Here is an 18,392-nt window from a genome sequence, read left to right as displayed (position 1 = left end):
GTGGTGGCGGCGCGAAATGTGTACACAGAGTGCACAAGCCGCTGCCGTCGTCGAGAGAGAGAGAAGTATATAGCAGCCGCGTGGCAGTGGCCTCGCGCGCGCACGTTGCTCTCGGCTTCGGCGCAGCTCGGCTAGACTCGGCGCTCGAGCCGCGTGGGTCGACGAGCCGCCGCTTACGAACGGGAACAGCTGATCGCTCACTGCTCGACTCGGAGTGGAGAGAGAAGGCGCGCGCGCGCTAACCACCACGGCTACGCCACTCTCTGGGCTAATGAGTGTGCGACCTATTGGCGGCCTCCTGCCTGCACCGTTTTCCGTCTCGCGCGTTATGCTGCCTCTCCACTAGTCTCAATTTTTGCCGTTTTTGCGCTTTGGACTGGTGACGTAGACGGCACGTCATTGCAGTGTCGCCTTCGTTAATTCTTTCGGGAATTGTGCGTCATTAATTTGAAGTGATTGTTACCGAGTGAATAGATTGTTTTTGTGTTGTTCTGGATCTTTCCCGTCGGACTGTGCTGCGATCTCTGGATAAGATAAGGTGCCAGCGTTGATTTTCAAATCTCTAGCCGACAGGATTTGCCTCGACTCGATACGACCGTCTCGTCGGCCAAAATAATTTTCCGTTGTTCCTCCGAAAATATCGCGGCAGCTTTCGGCGTCGCCAATCCACGTTCAAGGCTCAATCGATTTTCTCGACGTCGCCGCGCGCGAGGGCAGCGTAGTGGAATCCGACCGTAAACTATTTCGCGCACTTTTAGACGTCACGCCGAGAGTTAAAAAGGGGGAGCCGCTCTTAGCCGTCGTCGTTCCACGCTCGCCGTGTTGCCGTATCACGTCGCGTGCGCGAGTCAGTCGTGTTGCGTTCTCTCCCCACTCGCGTCGGCGTCGCGATCAAACTGGCGTTTTCCTCATTTTCTCTCTCACTCTCTCTCTCTGTCTCCCTCTCGCAACGGGGTCTACTCGGAACCTCTCGAGCTCCACTGCGTCTTCATCGCGAGCGCGTTTCCAGCGAGAAGTCGCAGGCGCAACGCTGAAACGCGTAAGAGAGCGCATCCCTTCGGCAAGTGGAAAAAGTCGAGTTCGGTCAGCCCGCGCCCGTACCAAGCGACTCGTCGCCGAAGGAAACGGAATAACTGCGCCGCTAACAGATGCCGCGCACCAAAACACACACACACACACACACACAAACACAAGCGCGCGCATACTCGGGTGAGCATAAAGCTGCGCGACGCCGATTCGTAGTATAATGCATTATAACCGTCGGGCGTCACGGCCAAGCAAAGCTGCCGCTGCTGCGCCTCGCGCGGCGTGTCAGTCGCGTTTCGGCCGACGCGCGCCCCTCTCCAAGGACGCGCGAGCACAGCTCGGCCGCTAGCTTTCCTCCTCGCCCGACGTCCCGCCGTACTGAATGCGCACTCCGATCGGCATACGCTCTCGCGCTCGGTAGGCGCGAACACACGCGCGCGCGCGACGTCGCCGAGCCGCGCTTACTTGTCGCGCGTTCTGCCGAGGTAAGAGCCGTGCTCCCTTTTCTTTATTTCTCGTGGATCATTGGTTGGGAGCGCGCGCGCGACACGAGCGCACGGGTAGCAGGGGCTCGACTGACTGGTTCTCGCGGCGGAGAGCGCCAGACTTGAACCTGACTCGTTCCCCTACTCTCCGCGACTCCCACTACTACGCGGGCGTGCGAGCCGGCGCCCGCCGCCCGTCTGTTACTATACTTGCTGGAGCGGCCGCAGCGCCGCAGTGCACCCGTGGCCTTTACTCTTCTTTGTGTTCGTGTGCGTGTGCGTGTGCGCACACCCCCGCGTCGAGGAAAAAAAACCAATTCTTCGTTTCCTCGGAGTGTTACGTTCCATCTCAAGGGGAAGTGTCCAGTCTTCACTGGGTATACACTGTTGTGTTCTATTTTTCGCCGAGCATTCGAAGTTACATCGCGCGCATTTAGGGAATAAAATCGCAACGATTTTGCAACAACTAGAGAGAGAGAAAGAGAAAGAACGAGAGAGAGAGAGAGAGAGAAAAGAGAGAGAGAGATTATCCCGTAGGGGCCGGTATTTGAAGCTGGCCACATTTTTCTCCTCAAAGTCTCGACTGATGACCCCGAGTGTACATTACTGCTAACGGTACGCGTATACGAGGCACGCACTCATTGTTCCTCTTTTCGACGCGTGACGATAATCTGCCGAGGATCGCGCGCGCGCCATGAATATTCAGCGACAAACATTTTCGCGTCGGCTTTCCTTTGGCGTTTTTCGCGCGACAAAGGTTCGCCCCCCCCCCCCCCCCCCCCCGTCGAAAATCGAAAGGAAAAAGCGGGGCTCGGGCTCGGGTCGCCCTCGAATTTCGGACGGCGCGGCTCGGTGAATCTCGCGAGGTTGGCAAGGAAAGCTGGCGGGTGCACGTGTTCGCCCATTACGCCAGCGATTGCTCTCGGCCTCCGGCTTATATTTGCCCTGCGCACTCGCGGCTGAAAGGCACTGGAATGCCGGACCCTCCTCTCTTCCCGGCCATAGTGATTTTCTCACCGAGAGAGAAGCGCGCACACACAAGCACACGTCCGCGCGGTATTGGGTGTCGCTCGACTCTCGAGACCGGATCTTCCTCTCCGACTGCTACACTCTCTCTCTCCCCCTACCCTTTTTACGCGAATCGCCCGTAATATACTCTCCTCGCTGAAAAAGTGAGCTTTCGTGTGTGCGCGCTGCGTTCACTTTCGAATCGATACGCCGAGAGAGAGAGAGAGAGAGAGAGAGAGAGAGAGAGAGAGAGAGAAAAATCCGCTCGGTTGATTTTTTTCTTTCCTTCTTTTTCCGTCCGCGCGAAAGGGAATTCCGCGCACGCGCCACGAGAACATTCGTCCGGGAAACTCGGCGCGGAAAAAACCTCGAAAATCGCCGATTGCTTTCTCGCGGCGCTGCCGCCGTTGTTGTTGCCTGGGCGCTCCTCGCGGCCGACCGCGAGCGATAAGCCGCATTTTTACGGATGCGCCCGATTCGGTTTTCTCTATTGTAAATAGCCATTATCATCGCGACGCGTACGTGCGTGCCGTGAGTCAGCGAGGGCGCGGGCGAACCGTCGCGGCGTTTTTTTTTTTTTTTCGCGTGGCACGAGCAGCTCCGCCGCGAGCCGTCTTTTCGGACTCGTCGACGAGCTCGAAACTGGGTTGTCGACCCACTGAGCGAAAAACGTCGGCCGACTCATTGGCGCGCACGCAAACGTCATCTTCCGCCCGTCCAGCATCTGCCTGCCTATCGGGAGAGTCCGCGATAAAAAGCACTTGGCTCGCGCGCGCAGGCGTGTCACGCCGACACCATCGATGCGTGTCGTTGCGAAATCCGCCGTTTCACTTTCGCGCGCGCGTGCTTGATCGTGACACGCGAAATCCGTGCGCATCCGAACGATCCCTTCGTCTTTCGGCTAGTCTCTCTTTCTCCCCCTCCCGGCAACGGCCACGTGTCGCATTGGGGTCTGCAACACCTTTCCCAGGGGGCGCCGACGCGCGGTATTTTTTCTCTCTCTCTCTCTCTGTCTTCGATATAAAACTCAGGAACGCACTCGAAAGTGGCGCGGTGCTAAGGGGGGAAGAAAAAAGGAGCTCGGACACACGCGCAGCTAAGCTCTTTTTTTCGCATATGCTTTACAACGAGTTCGCGGGAGCTGCTAATCAAGGCGAGCTCGAATGCCCAACGCACTTGCGCACGTTTCGTGCGTCGCAAGTAGTATTATTAAGCTGGCGCTTCTCGAGAATTCATCGAGCGCTTTGCACCCCGCGTACTTGACTTCGGATCGAGGTTGGAACGGGCGAGCGATTTTGAACAATTGGCAGTGGTTCAACGGCTGGTCAGCGTGCGAAAGTATGGCACGATTACCGCAGTTGAGAACGGTCGAAGGACAAACGCCCCGAGCAGGCAAATGACGCGCCGCCGGAAAAACTCTTGCTTGACTAGACTTCGTTTGAATGTAGGACGGCTTGATGGCTTCCCAAAGAGAAATTGAAAAGTAAAGATGGTCGTTGTAAGCACGACAAGCCACATCCCACACACTATAGCGTCTCTACGCGGAATATAAAAAAAATAAGATCGAGAGAGATAGACAGAACTCGTATCCTACGGCATGATGTCGGTCCGTCACAGTGTGCATCCTCCCTCCTTTGAACAGTGAAATTCGCGTGCACAGCAGAACTCGACTCGGGAGTTGAGAGAGAGAGAGAGAGAGAAAATCGGCGGCTCCCCTCCCGCGCCCTTCTCTTCCGCGTGCGCTCCTCCATTTTGTTGCTCGTTCCTCACACACAAACACATTTGCGCAGTGAAAATTTTCGGCCACCCTCGCCGGTGCCTCGGTACGAGCGCAGGCGTCTTCGTCAGTTCAGTAACTCGCCTTACCGACCAAGTTTTAATTGATTTTACAAGACGCGAGTGCTAGTCTTTTCTTTTTCTACGTCGCGTGTTCGTCTGTGTGTGAACGTACGTGTGGCCAGTTGTTAGAGAGCAACGAGCGAAGAAGAGAGGTGATGTGTAGTTGACTTTCTAACCTAAATTCGCGCGCAGTGCAGTTTGCCTTTCCAGGTGCCCCTGGGTTTTTTTTCTCTTCTGCGTGCCAATCGCCAACAATCGCCAGACCAGCATAGCCACAACGCTGTAATTATCGTGCGAATGAGACGCAAAAAATATCACAATGTGTGCTGAATGAATTTGTTGATAGAAAATTTTTGTTGTGTAGTTTGAAAATACGTCTGATGAGTGATATCAAGTTATTATTGCGTTGCATAATCCACTTTATAACTCCTGCTTTGTTGTCTACTTGCAGATGTCTGCTGGTTCACAAATTCAGATGGCACCCCAAGCTACGCTAAACTCTGGTCAGTCTGTTCATAATCAGGATTCAAATATGAGCACCGGTAAGGAAAATACTTATAGTGACTATTCAGTTTCCATATATTACATATAACTCATTAGCATACCTATGACTATAATGCTTGAATGTATATTTAATTTGCCACAAATGTATAGACAGATAGAGTCTACAAGTTTGAAAGACTTTAGTTTCAGTAGGTTGGAATAACTGTGGAGCTACATTTAATACTCAATATTTACATTCAATAGAATTTTTATACTTGTCAATTATACTGTTCTGTTTAGTAATATATCAACATTATATTTTGTTAAGAATAATAATTCTATATTAGCTTTGGGCTAAATAGCAATATTCAGTCTATATCTGAGTTACTAAAGCTACACTAAGCCTCTATCTCTCAATACCTAACCTCATCAATCTAATTTTGTAAAATATCTATGACAATTTTGAATCAATGATCTAATGAATATTCATTGATTGCTCAGGCTCGTCGCATAGCGACAAGGAAGCAGACCCAAATACACCGGAGAAGGTGCTAAGAACCCCCTCAGAGAGGAAAAGAAAACGTAAAGCAGATGATAGTGGTGGAGGGGGTCTTATGGGTCCTGTGGGTAAAGGAGCCAGATCGGCTGGTTTAGATAGTAAGAAAATAAACGAGTATTTTCCAAAGCACCATTTGGGCAGCAGTCCCATCAGGCACGGTGGTGCCAAAAGTCCATCCCCTCAGCAGGGTTATCCTATGGTTAGTGATCAAAAAGTATGGATATCTCTTGTTTTTTATTATCATTTTTGTTCTCTTAGACTTCTCGCGTCCTATTTTCTCATTACTGCTTTTCTTTCTGCGAAAATAATTATAATTTCGTTGCTGCACCTCTATCTTTTCTCTTTCTTTTCTTTTTGTGATTTTACTACATGTTACATTATAGTTGGAAGGTTTTCTTTGTACTAGAGACAATTGAACTGCTTTTTCTTATTAAGGAGGTTTAATTACTGATAAAAAAAGAAATTTTATGTTGCCTTTTAACATTGTTTCACAGCTCATAAACCATTGAATTTTTGTTTAATTTTACTGAATACTTTGAAAATTTTTATGAAATTGGCCAAACATTGTTTTTGTAATAAAAAAGTACCAATTAGTAAACAAGCCTGGCTTTAGAAAACCAATGAATTTGAAAAATAGTAGAAGAAGCTTTCAACTATGTTTATGCACAACAAAATCACAGCCACTACGTGCATTCCTTGACTGTCCCTCTCTCTCTCAAGCTGAAACTGTACAACTGTATTTTCAATTCCCTGCAACTAAAGTACCCGCCGTCATCGCCTCAGCAGCTGATAGCGCCACAAGTGACAACGAGCTCGGGGGTGGCGGTGAACGCCGGCGGTTCGGTAGCGTCGACGGGGGTGGCGGTGGCGACGACGCCAAGTAGCGAATTCGGTACTTCGCTAATGCAGCCGCCACGCAATCCAGCGGCAAATAGCTCGGGCGGTTCGTCGGCCCCGAGTCCGCCATCCTTGTCGTTGGCCACCACAGTTGCCAACGCGGCTGTGCCGGCTGCTACGACAGTCACCGTCACCAGTGCCACCACCACGAGTATCGCATCAGCCGCTGGTGGCGTTGGTGTCGCCGCCTCGAACGTCGTTTCCCAAGGCGGTTCGATGGTCAGCAAACAGGTGCAGGTAAGGTCCACAAACCTTCCTCGGACAAGCCAGGTCAGGCAAGCGAAGACTAATACCCCAAATGTAAGCACCAAAATCTCTTTCTTCTCTTTTCTCTATCTGTCTATCACTCACTCATTCTCTTTATTTTTGTTTCTCATTATGTTTCTTATTATGTTGTGTGATTTGCCGAGAGACTTTTCTGTCCGCAAAGAAAATTAGTTATCCGTTGCTAATTGTAATGGTCATGTTTTAATCTCACAAATGTTTACTAGTCTTTTTTTTTTTTTCATTTTTCATTTCATTCACCACTGATGTTAAGAGAGCAAACGTAGAACTACCTTGTATCGGCACTCATCGTTGTTAACGTAACAATTACCGCGTGTCAATTGTTTATTTTAACATCGTTACAGAAATTCCACACTACATTTAGAGAAGTTTTTTGCAACAACTGCGAATTCATTGGTTTTCAACGAGCTGGCATATTATTTTTTTTTCTTTGATTTCGAAAGATTTCGACTTCTCTCAGTGTAAAATGAAAATAAAATGTTGCACGATGGCAAGGTTCACTTACATTTCTGGTGCTTTTCTTGCTACCTGTTGTTTGGCCAAATTAAAAAGTGGGTGCCGCAGGGTATATGCGATATATATTCTATATAAATTGAAAGAAACGATAGTTTTGAAAAGGCAGATTCATAATCACGCATGTTATCTCTCGTTTCAGACGGAGCTCACCTGTCAGAGGATACAAGAGTTCGAGAATCAAGCGTCCAACGACTTAGAGCTACGTAACAATAAGATCGAGGAACTGAATAGAGTAAGTCCAGTTTTCATAGCTTAAACGTATCGTTGTTTTTTAATTCAACTTGCAAATTAATCAATGATCGTCTTGCAGACAACGGAGGAGTTGAAGATTCAGGTATCGAGTCAACAAAAAGTGATAGAGCAGCACAAAAATCACATAAGCAAGTGTATAGACGTGGTGAAGAAGCTCCTGAAAGAGAAGTCGAACATCGAAAAAAAGGAGGCCCGTCAAAAGTGCATGCAAAACCGATTGAGGCTCGGCCAATTCGTAACTCAAAGGGTAGGCGCCACATTTCAAGAGAACTGGACGGACGGCTACGCTTTTCAGGAACTGGCACGTCGACAAGAGGAGATCACGCAAGAGCGCGAGGAGATTGATAGAGCGAAAAAGCTGTTGTTGAAGAAGAGGCCATCGAACAACGACGGTGGTGGTCGTAAGCGCAGCAATCAACCGGCGACCACCTCCTCCTTACACAACGGCACTGAAGCGACGTTTTTGAAGCCGGATGCTGTACCTGGTCAATACACCTGGCAGGAGTATTACGAGGCTGACGAAATCCTCAAGCTACGACAGAGTGCGCTGAAGAAGGAGGACGCCGATTTGCAGCTCGAGATGGAGAAACTCGAGAGAGAAAGGAACCTGCATATTAGGGAGCTCAAGCGTATACACAACGAGGACCAATCGAGATTCAATTCGCATCCTGTACTCAACGAACGATACCTCCTTTTAATGCTACTTGGAAAGGGTGGCTTTAGTGAGGTACACAAAGCTTTTGATCTGAAGGAACAGCGGTACGTCGCCTGTAAAGTTCATCAGCTTAATAAGGATTGGAAGGAGGATAAAAAGGCCAATTACATAAAGTAAGTACTTTTTAACGTTGAATTCATTTTGCCTTACCAGGTAGTTTCAACATATTCTATAACACATGGTTATTTTTTTTCGCAGGCACGCGTTACGAGAGTACAACATACACAAAGCGCTGGATCACCCACGAGTTGTCAAACTATACGATGTGTTTGAAATAGATCCTAACTCGTTTTGCACTGTTCTGGAATACTGCGATGGCCATGATTTAGATTTCTATCTCAAGCAGGTAAATATTGTACTACTACTGTCTAGACAATTAATTATCTTAATCGAGCATAGCCTTAATCTTTTGTGTTATATCGCAGCATAAAACTATTCCGGAGAGAGAAGCAAGATCTATTGTAATGCAGGTCGTATCTGCGCTAAAATACCTCAATGAAATTAAGCCCCCTGTCATACATTACGATCTAAAACCAGGTAAGCTTACTTTCAATTTGACTTTTCAAAATTATAAGTTTTAATATAGATTTCTAATCGAGATGGCATTTTTTTTTTCAGGGAACATTTTGCTGACAGAAGGTAACGTTTGCGGGGAAATTAAAATTACAGACTTTGGATTGAGCAAAGTCATGGATGAAGATGTCTATAATCCAGATCACGGCATGGATTTGACGTCACAAGGAGCTGGTACTTATTGGTAAGCGTAATCTATAAATTAATAATCAATAAATAAGTTTTTTTTCTAATTATTGATTGCTAATGTTTTTACAAATACTGAATATCCTTACGATATTCTGCAGGTACCTGCCACCAGAATGTTTTGTAGTTGGTAAAAATCCTCCAAAAATATCGTCAAAAGTAGACGTATGGAGCGTCGGAGTCATTTTTTACCAATGTCTATATGGGAAAAAGGTGCGCATTACTTCCATGGTCTCCATATTATTATCTACAAAATTAACGATACTTAAACTATGTAATTTAATGTTTGTAGCCTTTTGGACATAATCAGTCTCAAGCAACCATTTTGGAAGAGAATACGATTCTCAAAGCAACGGAAGTTCAATTTGCCAATAAGCCGACTGTTAGCAACGAAGCAAAGGTAAAATTATTCATCATTTAAAGTGGATAAAGAGAAATGTACAAGTACAATATTAATGCTGTAAATATTTTTGATATGTGTTGCAGAGTTTCATTCGAAGTTGCCTAGCGTACAGAAAAGAGGAACGTATCGACGTGTTGACTTTAGCCCGACATGAGTATCTGCAGCCGCCAGTACCAAAACATGGCCGACAGGCAAACAGTCAGCAACAGCAGCAACAGCAGCAACAAATCCAACAGCAGCAACAGCAGCAGCAGACCTCGTTTACAACGGGCATGTTTAGCGGCATGAACGCGTCGAGCAGCTCGTAGTTGTGGAGAGCTAGTGGCGGAGGCAGTGGAGTCTCGAGAAAAGCCTACGTACATGCCAAATCCTGAAAGAAAGCTAGGTACTGAAGCAGCATGCTAAACAATTTGTAAATAAACGCCAAGAGCAAATAGAAAACGCCAGTGCAGATTAATGGGGATGAAAAGAAAGAAGTCAGAATAAAGACAACAAACTTTCACACATTCGCACAGAGACGAAAAGCTCGAAGGCTCCGGATTTATTCAGCATGACAGAGAGCAAAACGAGATTGTTGTGTTCGCAATTTATTCAAATGTATTATCGTTCCTTGTATATCGAGACGAACAGTGGTTTTTGACTGATAATAGTGTTATTATTAAATAAAAAAACAAAACAAAAACTGATAAGGACAACACGGATAAACATGTGATAAGTTATGTGAGTTTTAAGAAGACGAACAAATTAATACGGATCGGACATGGGCAAGAATCCAGTGGAAGTGAATTTACTCAGTGATCGATGATGATGAGAGAGAGAATGAGTGAGAAAGGCATGTGAGAGAGCGAGTGAGAGCAAACTCCGGGGCAATTCCGCGTCGAGTAGAAAGCTAACATACTAAAAACAAAAAACACGATTCAAAGACTTGCTTTTTTCGAGATGTTCTTCCTCTCTTATCTAACATTTTTGAGATAAACAAAAAGAAACAAAAGTTGCGTGAATGCATACGATTATGGCTAGATTGTTAAAATAAATGAAGATAAATTAGCGTGTATGTAAATATTTATACTATATATATATCTATACTTATGATTCTATAGCATATATATAGTGTAAAAAAACGAAACGAAGTAATAAAATAAAAACAGAGCAGACGGAGCGCATTGAACAGGTAAAGAGGTGGAAACTGTGTGTGGTGGCTCTATCCTCGCATGACCGTCGTGCAGCGCCAGGTATTCCATGAATATTTGACAAGCACATCATGTTACTTTATTCAAATATTAATAATTAATTACTTGTATCGTGAATAATAAAAGACACGCTCCGTAAATACACATTACATACACGTACATACAATTCAATGCAGATTGTTTTGGTATTAATTGTTTCTGAGAACTGGATCGACTATAAAAGTATTTAAAATGACACGTAAAGATCACAATTTTTACACACAGATACATGCAAACATACGAGTATAAAATTAAAATGAACTGCAGAGAGAGGAGATAACGCGAACCGAGTTGGGTTAATGACATGTAAAGAATAAAATTTCACTAGGAATCGTGCTTCACGCTCATTTCTTATCATTTGTCCGCTAAATATTTTTCTGAACATTCGAACGATAAATTAAAAGAAACAATTCATTTCTTGTCCCGGAGGTCCGTTGTATCGCTCTTTCAAAAGCATGAACTCCACTTTACATTTACGACTATAGTCATTTTATTTGTTCGCGCCGTGAGAGGAAAACATTGAAATTTAAGTGTTTCGAAATTGATTAAAGGGCGTGGATTTAAAAGGTAAAAATGACATTAAAAAACGGACAACGGATGTTAAGCATTATAACAATTATACCGACCTGATCATTAAATAGTTTCTTTACTCATAATTTGTTTTATATATGTACGTTATACATAGATAATTATGAAATAGAAGACTAAGTTATTTTATCAAGTGCCCTTGCTTTGTATTATAGTCGCGTCTGTTGACAAATCGCAGCTTTTGGGAAGTACTAGAGACGACGGAGAATGAAAAACGATAACAAAAGAGTAAGAAGAAATCAACAGAGAAAAGAGAACGAGTTTTGTGCGAAATTTAAAAAAGTAAAAAAGTAAGCGTGTGAGAGGGATTACAAGTGTGAGTGAGAAATTATCGATAAAGCGTAAAATAAAATGTGTATGCGAGAGCGAGAGTATAAAAAATGAAGAACTTGTTAAACAAAAAAGTGTTGTAATTTGTTGGTACGATATTTTGGGCACAACGTCAATGTCTCAATTTACCAACATGATTGGCAAAAAAGTGTGGACAGGAGAATACATACAAGTCTGAACAGTGTCTACTATTACATCCGTCGATTATACTCGATAAAACGCCAACACCGATTCCTCGATCCTTGTCCCGTCTTTTTATTACAGAAAAAGAATACAAAATTAATATAAAAAGTGACGAGTAAAAGTATGAAACGTTCCAGTTTTTGCATTCAAATACGTCATTAGAATTGACATCTTTGAAGAATATTGTACAGTAATATTTGCTTTAGTTTATTATCTTAGTTCTTATTCAGACTTTATTTCTAATTTTATTTGTTCAAGAAACTTCCTGTATTACTGACCTGTTGACATTATTCTTCATAATAATATTCCTATTATGTTTTATTGTTTCTTTTAAATATCGCTGTACAGTATTTTTTTTTGTTCAAAAACAAAAACTTTTTAGAATACCTTTGTAATAAAGCAATATCGTAGATTTTTACAAAATTTCCGTAGCAAAAGTGTATTTACCTGAATTTACTGCTCACATTATTATTATAAACAATTGCATAAATGTAAATATTCGGTTGTATAGTAGAACAAGTAAAACATTGCATTCATACATGTTTGAAAATCGAAAGAAACGTGTGATATTAATTTAGTTTGTCATAAACATTTCCTCTCTTAGTTGATCAATTCGACTATCATAATGTTCATTTATATTTTTTGTATGAATCATAAGTTAATTTGCAAGTTTTTAGTCAGTTGAGCAACATTACATGCTTAATAATTGTAAATTTTTTAACGAAGCACCAATTATTCATGAAAATTTTTTTAGAAATCGAGTAATTGATAACAAATGTTATTAAACGCAAAATTAAAATAAAAAATACATATCAATACGAGATTCTTTGAATTTACATAATTCTTCAACAGAATTGATTGAACTGTGTATGCAAATTTTTCAGATGCAGTATATTTTTACAACTACTGAAAATCTTTATAGAAATACTATCATTCGAATATGTTGTTTTGTTCGAAAAAAATATGATTATATTTACTCACCATAAAAAATATTATCTATAATTAGATTCCTTGTATTTTTAATTTATTGGACAATTGCAACGATAAAAATGACATAGAGGGTAAGTAAAATTCGATGTATTTGGGTAATAGAAATCTGAAATGATAGAAGGTAACTATGAAATTATTATTTATATGATAGAATATTTATTAAGAAAAAGTAAGATAATTTTACAGTCATTATGTGAATGCTGTCATAAAGCTAATTATGTTAGTAAATACAAAAAATTCACCACGAATGTAAATTGATATTCGCATATAAATAATAATGAAACCGTAAAAATAGTTTACATACAACTATACGTTAACTTGTTGCAATCAGTATATAATGTATATCCTATACCTGTCTAAAATTTTTTTAATATTTTTTGACAAAAATGAACAAATACAAATGTATAAATAGGAAGTTATTTTAGCTATGACTATTCGATTGTACTTTATCTCACTTTAAGAATTTACCGAAAATTACATTGACAAAAGCTAATTTATAAAAAGTAAAAAAATTATTGATATGATAACCAAGTTGTTTTGCACTAACTTCATGATCATTTTATACAAAAAAAATCGCCAAAAACGCGTACGTAAAATCCGTCATATTAATTAGCCATTGGTCATCGACATTTAGTGCCTATAGTTATATTTGACAGTGACACTTGAAACATCTTACAATTATCAATATTAAATTATAAAGAATCAAGCTGTTTATTTTAAAATACAACCAAAGAGAAAGTAATAAATTTTGCGATGCATCGGCAAAAAAGTGCGCAATTCGATTCTCTACTGTTGTACACAAACACGTTATATTCAAGAACTAGCATAGAAAGTTACGAGTGAGTCTGGCATACACAGGTGAGTATCATTACCATACCATAACGTTATTCATTGGTGTCAGTGTGCTATTAGCTCAAGTAACATCTATAAAATTTAATCAGAATCGGAATCGTTCGTAGTAGTAGCAATGGCGATAATGCTATCTTCACATCGTTGTTGTCAGAGTCAACCCATCCTTTTTTCTAACATTCCATACACAAACAGACTTTTCCTCGTTCTCGACTAAAAACGGAGCCTCAAAATCGCACTTTGCACGCTGTGTACGATACGTGTTGGTAAAAGAGATTCTGATCTTCTGTGACTGCGAGATAAAAATCTTCTCTCCCGCACTTGCATCGTAATGTACTATTTGCCGTCTTCTTGACCTGCAACAAAATTCAATAAATAATCAACTTTAGAACCAAACTTTACACGACGATTTTAAGAAGTATTTACGGATGTTGTCTTAGGTGAGAACATATCTTCAGATTCCGATTCTGAAGATTTAGGTGCTTTCTTTTTGGGCATTCTTTTAGATGCTATATTACCCCCGCCATTTTTTGCTTCCGTCTTATCTTTAGTAGCTATATTATTGAAAAAATGACATTTGCTGGTATCTTTTATTTGATAGAGTGACTGCAACTTCCCATCTTAGAATGTGACTTTCAAAGTGAACTTTCAAAAGATTACCTGCATCATCTGCCTAGCCGCCCTTGACGTATAGATCTATACAGTCTTAACAATTTTTAATTAGTATCTTTGTATCATTTGAATACAATTTAACTCCTCTTACAGAAGTCCTTATACCTGGTAAAATCTATATCATGAAATTCTTAAATGCTAAACTCGTTAGCTTGACCCATTATACTCCTTACAAGCAGTCTCAACAGTGAAGCGGTAGATATTACACACTTTACTGAAGATATTACACAATTTAGCACCGTAACTATTTCTACCACCAGTCTTTTTTTCCTCGGCATCATTGTAAGTAGATGATGTCAGTAGATGACCAAAGGTTGACGCATACATTTTCTCTTCTTTGTAAACAACAACAGGAATGTTCTTTTCATTCTTGTTAACAGCAATTGTATTATTTTCACTGTAACAAATGATCGATAAACAAATGATCCTTGCTTGAGATGCAAGACTTCTCAATCAAACACTTACACATCAATATCAACTTTCTTCATCATTTCTTTTTTCTTGTCATAAATCCATATGTTCTCTTGAACTGACTCCACTGAGCCAATGTACGTATCAGGTCTGAGCAAAATATGCCTCAGTTGGGTCTTCTTCTTATACATATCTTCGATGGTCTTCTTCTTGGAGCCCCTATCACTACGATTTTAATACCCTAATGGCAAAGCACACGGAGAAACTTCAATAATAATCAAGACCACTATTAAACACCACGATACTGAATCACACGAATACAATTATCATATTCTCTGCGATATACTATCCTCTGAAAATTAGTTCTCAGCGAGAGTCGACTTCAATTGCAAAATATCTCTGATAGGAATCAAGGATAATAACTTCCAAATTCAAAAGGAGCAAATGGGCAATTACAGGATATTTTAATCGCTTAGTCAATTATTTCAATGATTACTTAATAAAAGCTGAACGGATTTTTTTTCGCCACTGATGGCGAGTTACCAATTAAAGATACTAATTAAAAAATTTTTTTGTATGATGGAAATCAAAATAAGAAGTAGTTATATGAATGGGAATGTCACACGTTGCCTAATACAAATTTCATCTACTACATCAAACAGGATCACGAAAATATTGAAAAGGAACTTCAACTGAGATTCGAAGGAGCTCATACTATATGCGATGGTTGCTCCTCGATGCGTTGAGCCAGGGCTAGACGGCACCACAACTAAATCAGCTTACTGATGAGCCCGCTAGCTGAACTAGTCGCACGCGTTAGCTTTCAATGATACTTGCCTTATGGCAATCAAACTTCCTACCGAAATTTCTTGATCGTGAGCATAAAATGCGCGAATAACCCTTGATGTACGAGATTTGGTGGAATCTGTCGAAGGACGCTACACATCACGACTCCGAAAGGTACCATTCAGTTTAGCGCAGCCATAAATAGTTGCGTCAGAAACTAGCTTGCCAGCCTGGGATCAATCCAGCGACCTCGACGCAACGATCAGAACTCCGGAGGAGCAGCCAGCGCTACAACAAATCCAACCTCCCGTGCTTACATGGGCGAGATCATTAGGTCCGAACCTGAAACGGACAAATATAAGTCGCTCAAGGCGCAATTAATCAAAAGGCTCGAGAGAAGCTCGAAACAATGCTGAACAAGTTAGAGCTTGGAGACAAAAAATCGTACTAGCTCTGTAGACAAATTGTGGCGCTTGCCGGAGACAACGCCTCGGAAGACCTCATGGGGACTAAGTGGATTGGTATGCTCCCGCGCAATGTACAAAGCGTCCTGAAAATCTTCCCGGATTTTCTGCCCGGATCTTCCCAGAGGTTTCTTGACAGCTACTGCTGTTGGCCAGTGAAGGCACACGGCAAGTTGCATCGGTTGGCTGCTGTTCCGAACCGATTGCGATAATAGCAAACGCCGTTTCTGTGTGCTCTCATCCGGGAACTTATGGCGCCAACTTCCCTCAGAATAGCATTGTCCAGAGCAGCAATGATGAGATGGTACTTGAACTTATCGGAGAAAACGCGGTTTACCCGGAAGGCGAATTCCGTCTTTGCGAACCAAAGTTCGAGCTCCTCTACCCAGAACGGGACAAGTTTCCAAGAGGTTGATGGTAACGACCTGTCCTTTCGGTGTGCCGTTCGTCATGTCCATGGTTTCGTTAGCGAGTCTGCGGACAATAGGCTGTGGAGCTGTAAGCGCGGGAGGCTGGATTTGTTGTGTTGCGCTGGCTGCTCCTCCGGAGTTCTGATCGTTGCATCGAGGTCGCTGGATTGATCCCAGGCTGGCAAGCTAGTTTCTGACGCAACTATTTCTGGCTGCGCTGAACTGAATGGAAGCTTTCGGAGTCGTGATGTGTGGCGTCCTTCGACAGGTTCCACGAAATCTCAATCTCGTACATCAAAGGTTATTCGCGCATTTTATGCTCACGATCAAGAAATTTCGGTAGGAAGTCGTTAGCGATTACGTAAGTTCGTTATGCACGCTTTGGAAAATTTTCAGCACTTCTTTCTTGAGGATTTTTTAGAGAAACGACTCGTGCACTTTTCTTGACGATTTTGATTTTTCACGGGATCACCAAAATAAAGGTATGAGTGTAGTGCGTCGAGCTAGGTATGACATCGCTGTACGCGCCAGGCCTGCTCTCGAACCTACTGCCTTTAGGTAGGTAAAAGTTAAATTAATGCAATGAACATTTCGTTGGCCAGCTTAGTTTAATGTCACAAGGCAAATTGTCAAGTATGAAACAACACAGCGCATACAACAAAGTCTGTGATGCTTACATAATCGCACATAGAAACGGACAACACTGATTGCTCGAAGGCATGTACAATTGAAACCTAGCGCGCGACTATTTGTTAACCTGCTGAAAGAAAGCTAGATGGAGCGAGAGGGAGAGATCGAGAATTCTTAGAACAGTTATGTCTCGATAATTTCGTCTGCTTCTTACTGTGCTAGCCGATGAGCAGCCTTAGTTGTGGCGCCGTCTAGCGCTGATTAAACGTGTCGAGGACGAGGACGAGAACGAGGAGAACCCGCAACCGTCACAAATTGTCTCTTCTTTTTTACATGGATGGAAATATAATTTGTATTATATTGAACTTAGCATCTAATTCTATAATACGAACTATCAATGAAAGAAGTAGTTGTATATTTGTATAGTCAACTTATATATTTATGCAGTCACCTTCTTGTATAAGATTAAATAATTTTTAATGCTTGTATGTAACTAAATTAATGTTTAGCTTTTATTAAACTTATATATTGTAAGTTTTATTTGTTATTAAAATTAACATCTAATTGTATAAAACAATTCTCCAAGGAAAGAACTTGTATGTATATTTTGGTATAGCTAAGTTATATATTTGAACAGTCACCTTATATCATTCCTTCTATATAACTAAATAATCCCTAACGTTCGTACGTAATATTGTAAATAAATTAAAATTTTGCTTTTTATATACTTATATATTGTAAGTTTTATCTATTATTATGGTTTGTTTCTTTGCACCATTAAGTGGCATTGCTGTATTGGCATCATAGCTCTATACTTGTACAAAGTTCTTGCAAATAAAAACCTTCTAAAATTCGTTACTTCACTTCCAGGCTGGCTTTGAACAAGGCAATACGCTAGCGAAACACGATTTTTAACCCATACTTGTAACGTTAAAATTCTGGCTTATCGAGCCGGGTTCGTGTAATTTTACTTGAGGAGAATAAACGTGTAGTGATACTTATCAATGTTTCCGTATCCTCTCTTTCATCTACTCTCAGTCCGAATTCACAGCAGAGCGACAAGGTACACGGAAAATTAATATTCGAAACTACGTGATGTCACGAACATTTAGAATCCAACGATAACGATTTATACTCGCTCTATACACTCAACGAAGGTTATCAATAAATAAAAGAATAACGATTCTATAATTTGAATTCAATTCTATATCATTCCTTATATGTATATGTTATATTATTCGTATATTACCTACCTTTCGGTCGGCATCCATAAGGTAATAAATCATATAAAAAAATCTCGGTATAATACGATCTGTCCATTCGCGGGCTGATCAAGCAGGGACAAATCGTTATTGTTCATATTACAAAAGCTACGTGTACGGATGAGTTACGATAATTTTGAATTATTTAAATTTAATTAATAGCAAACAAATTTTCGACATCCAAAAATTTATAATTTAAAGTATGCGTTTCAGGAAAACATTATGACATCTTTTCGTCTTAAAATAGCCCATATTTTCGAAAAAAAGAAATATATCTAATTCTAAAAAAATCATCTTTTAAATATTCTTATTTTTTTTTTGTTTACGCCATTACACTTTAGACAAATTTTTATGCATATTT

The 18,392-nt window shown here is 41.6% G+C and overlaps 1 protein-coding gene and 1 long non-coding RNA gene across 21 annotated transcripts in view; one reads left to right on the top strand and one right to left on the bottom strand.

The window, feature by feature from the left end:
* LOC131666921 (serine/threonine-protein kinase tousled-like 2) overlaps positions 1-12,353 on the top strand; it is a 31,134-nt gene extending 18,781 nt beyond the window's left edge. For 7 of the 18 annotated variants that reach the window (XM_058940006.1, XM_058940007.1, XM_058940010.1 and 4 more), the window contains 11 exons: positions 4,810-4,900; positions 5,343-5,599; positions 6,121-6,597; positions 7,238-7,330; positions 7,409-8,178; positions 8,264-8,411; positions 8,491-8,602; positions 8,684-8,822; positions 8,926-9,037; positions 9,117-9,224; positions 9,311-12,353. In XM_058940006.1, coding sequence (XP_058795989.1) covers positions 4,810-4,900; positions 5,343-5,599; positions 6,121-6,597; positions 7,238-7,330; positions 7,409-8,178; positions 8,264-8,411; positions 8,491-8,602; positions 8,684-8,822; positions 8,926-9,037; positions 9,117-9,224; positions 9,311-9,535 — 2,532 coding nt within the window. In that variant the 3' untranslated portion in view covers positions 9,536-12,353. Of the gene's footprint in view, positions 1-225; positions 539-4,265; positions 4,641-4,809; positions 4,901-5,342; positions 5,615-6,120; positions 6,598-7,237; positions 7,331-7,408; positions 8,179-8,263; positions 8,412-8,490; positions 8,603-8,683; positions 8,823-8,925; positions 9,038-9,116; positions 9,225-9,310 lie in introns of those variants that run through there. The other 11 variants (XM_058940016.1, XM_058940017.1, XM_058940015.1 and 8 more) reach the window with 10 other exon arrangements.
* Positions 12,354-12,711: 358 nt separating this feature from the next.
* Positions 12,712-17,157, bottom strand: LOC131666919 (uncharacterized). 3 transcript variants are annotated; one of them, XR_009302152.1, is made up of 6 exons: positions 15,714-17,157; positions 15,195-15,607; positions 14,534-14,720; positions 14,174-14,465; positions 13,823-14,101; positions 12,712-13,752 (listed from the first exon to the last, which is right to left on the bottom strand). It is a non-coding gene; the product is annotated as an uncharacterized LOC131666919 (long non-coding RNA). The 3 variants fall into 3 exon arrangements; XR_009302153.1 differs by having other exon boundaries at positions 13,823-14,465; positions 15,714-16,691; positions 16,817-17,157; XR_009302151.1 differs by having other exon boundaries at positions 13,823-14,465.
* Positions 17,158-18,392: the final 1,235 nt, after the last annotated feature.

Source organism: Phymastichus coffea, unplaced genomic scaffold, assembly GCF_024137745.1.
Source record: "Phymastichus coffea isolate CEN01 unplaced genomic scaffold, Cenicafe_Pcof_1.1 PCOF00062, whole genome shotgun sequence".
NCBI classification, from domain to species: Eukaryota; Metazoa; Arthropoda; class Insecta; order Hymenoptera; family Eulophidae; genus Phymastichus; species Phymastichus coffea.
Note: the sequence above shows the minus strand (reverse complement) of the source record. Positions and strands in the feature narration are given on the sequence as shown.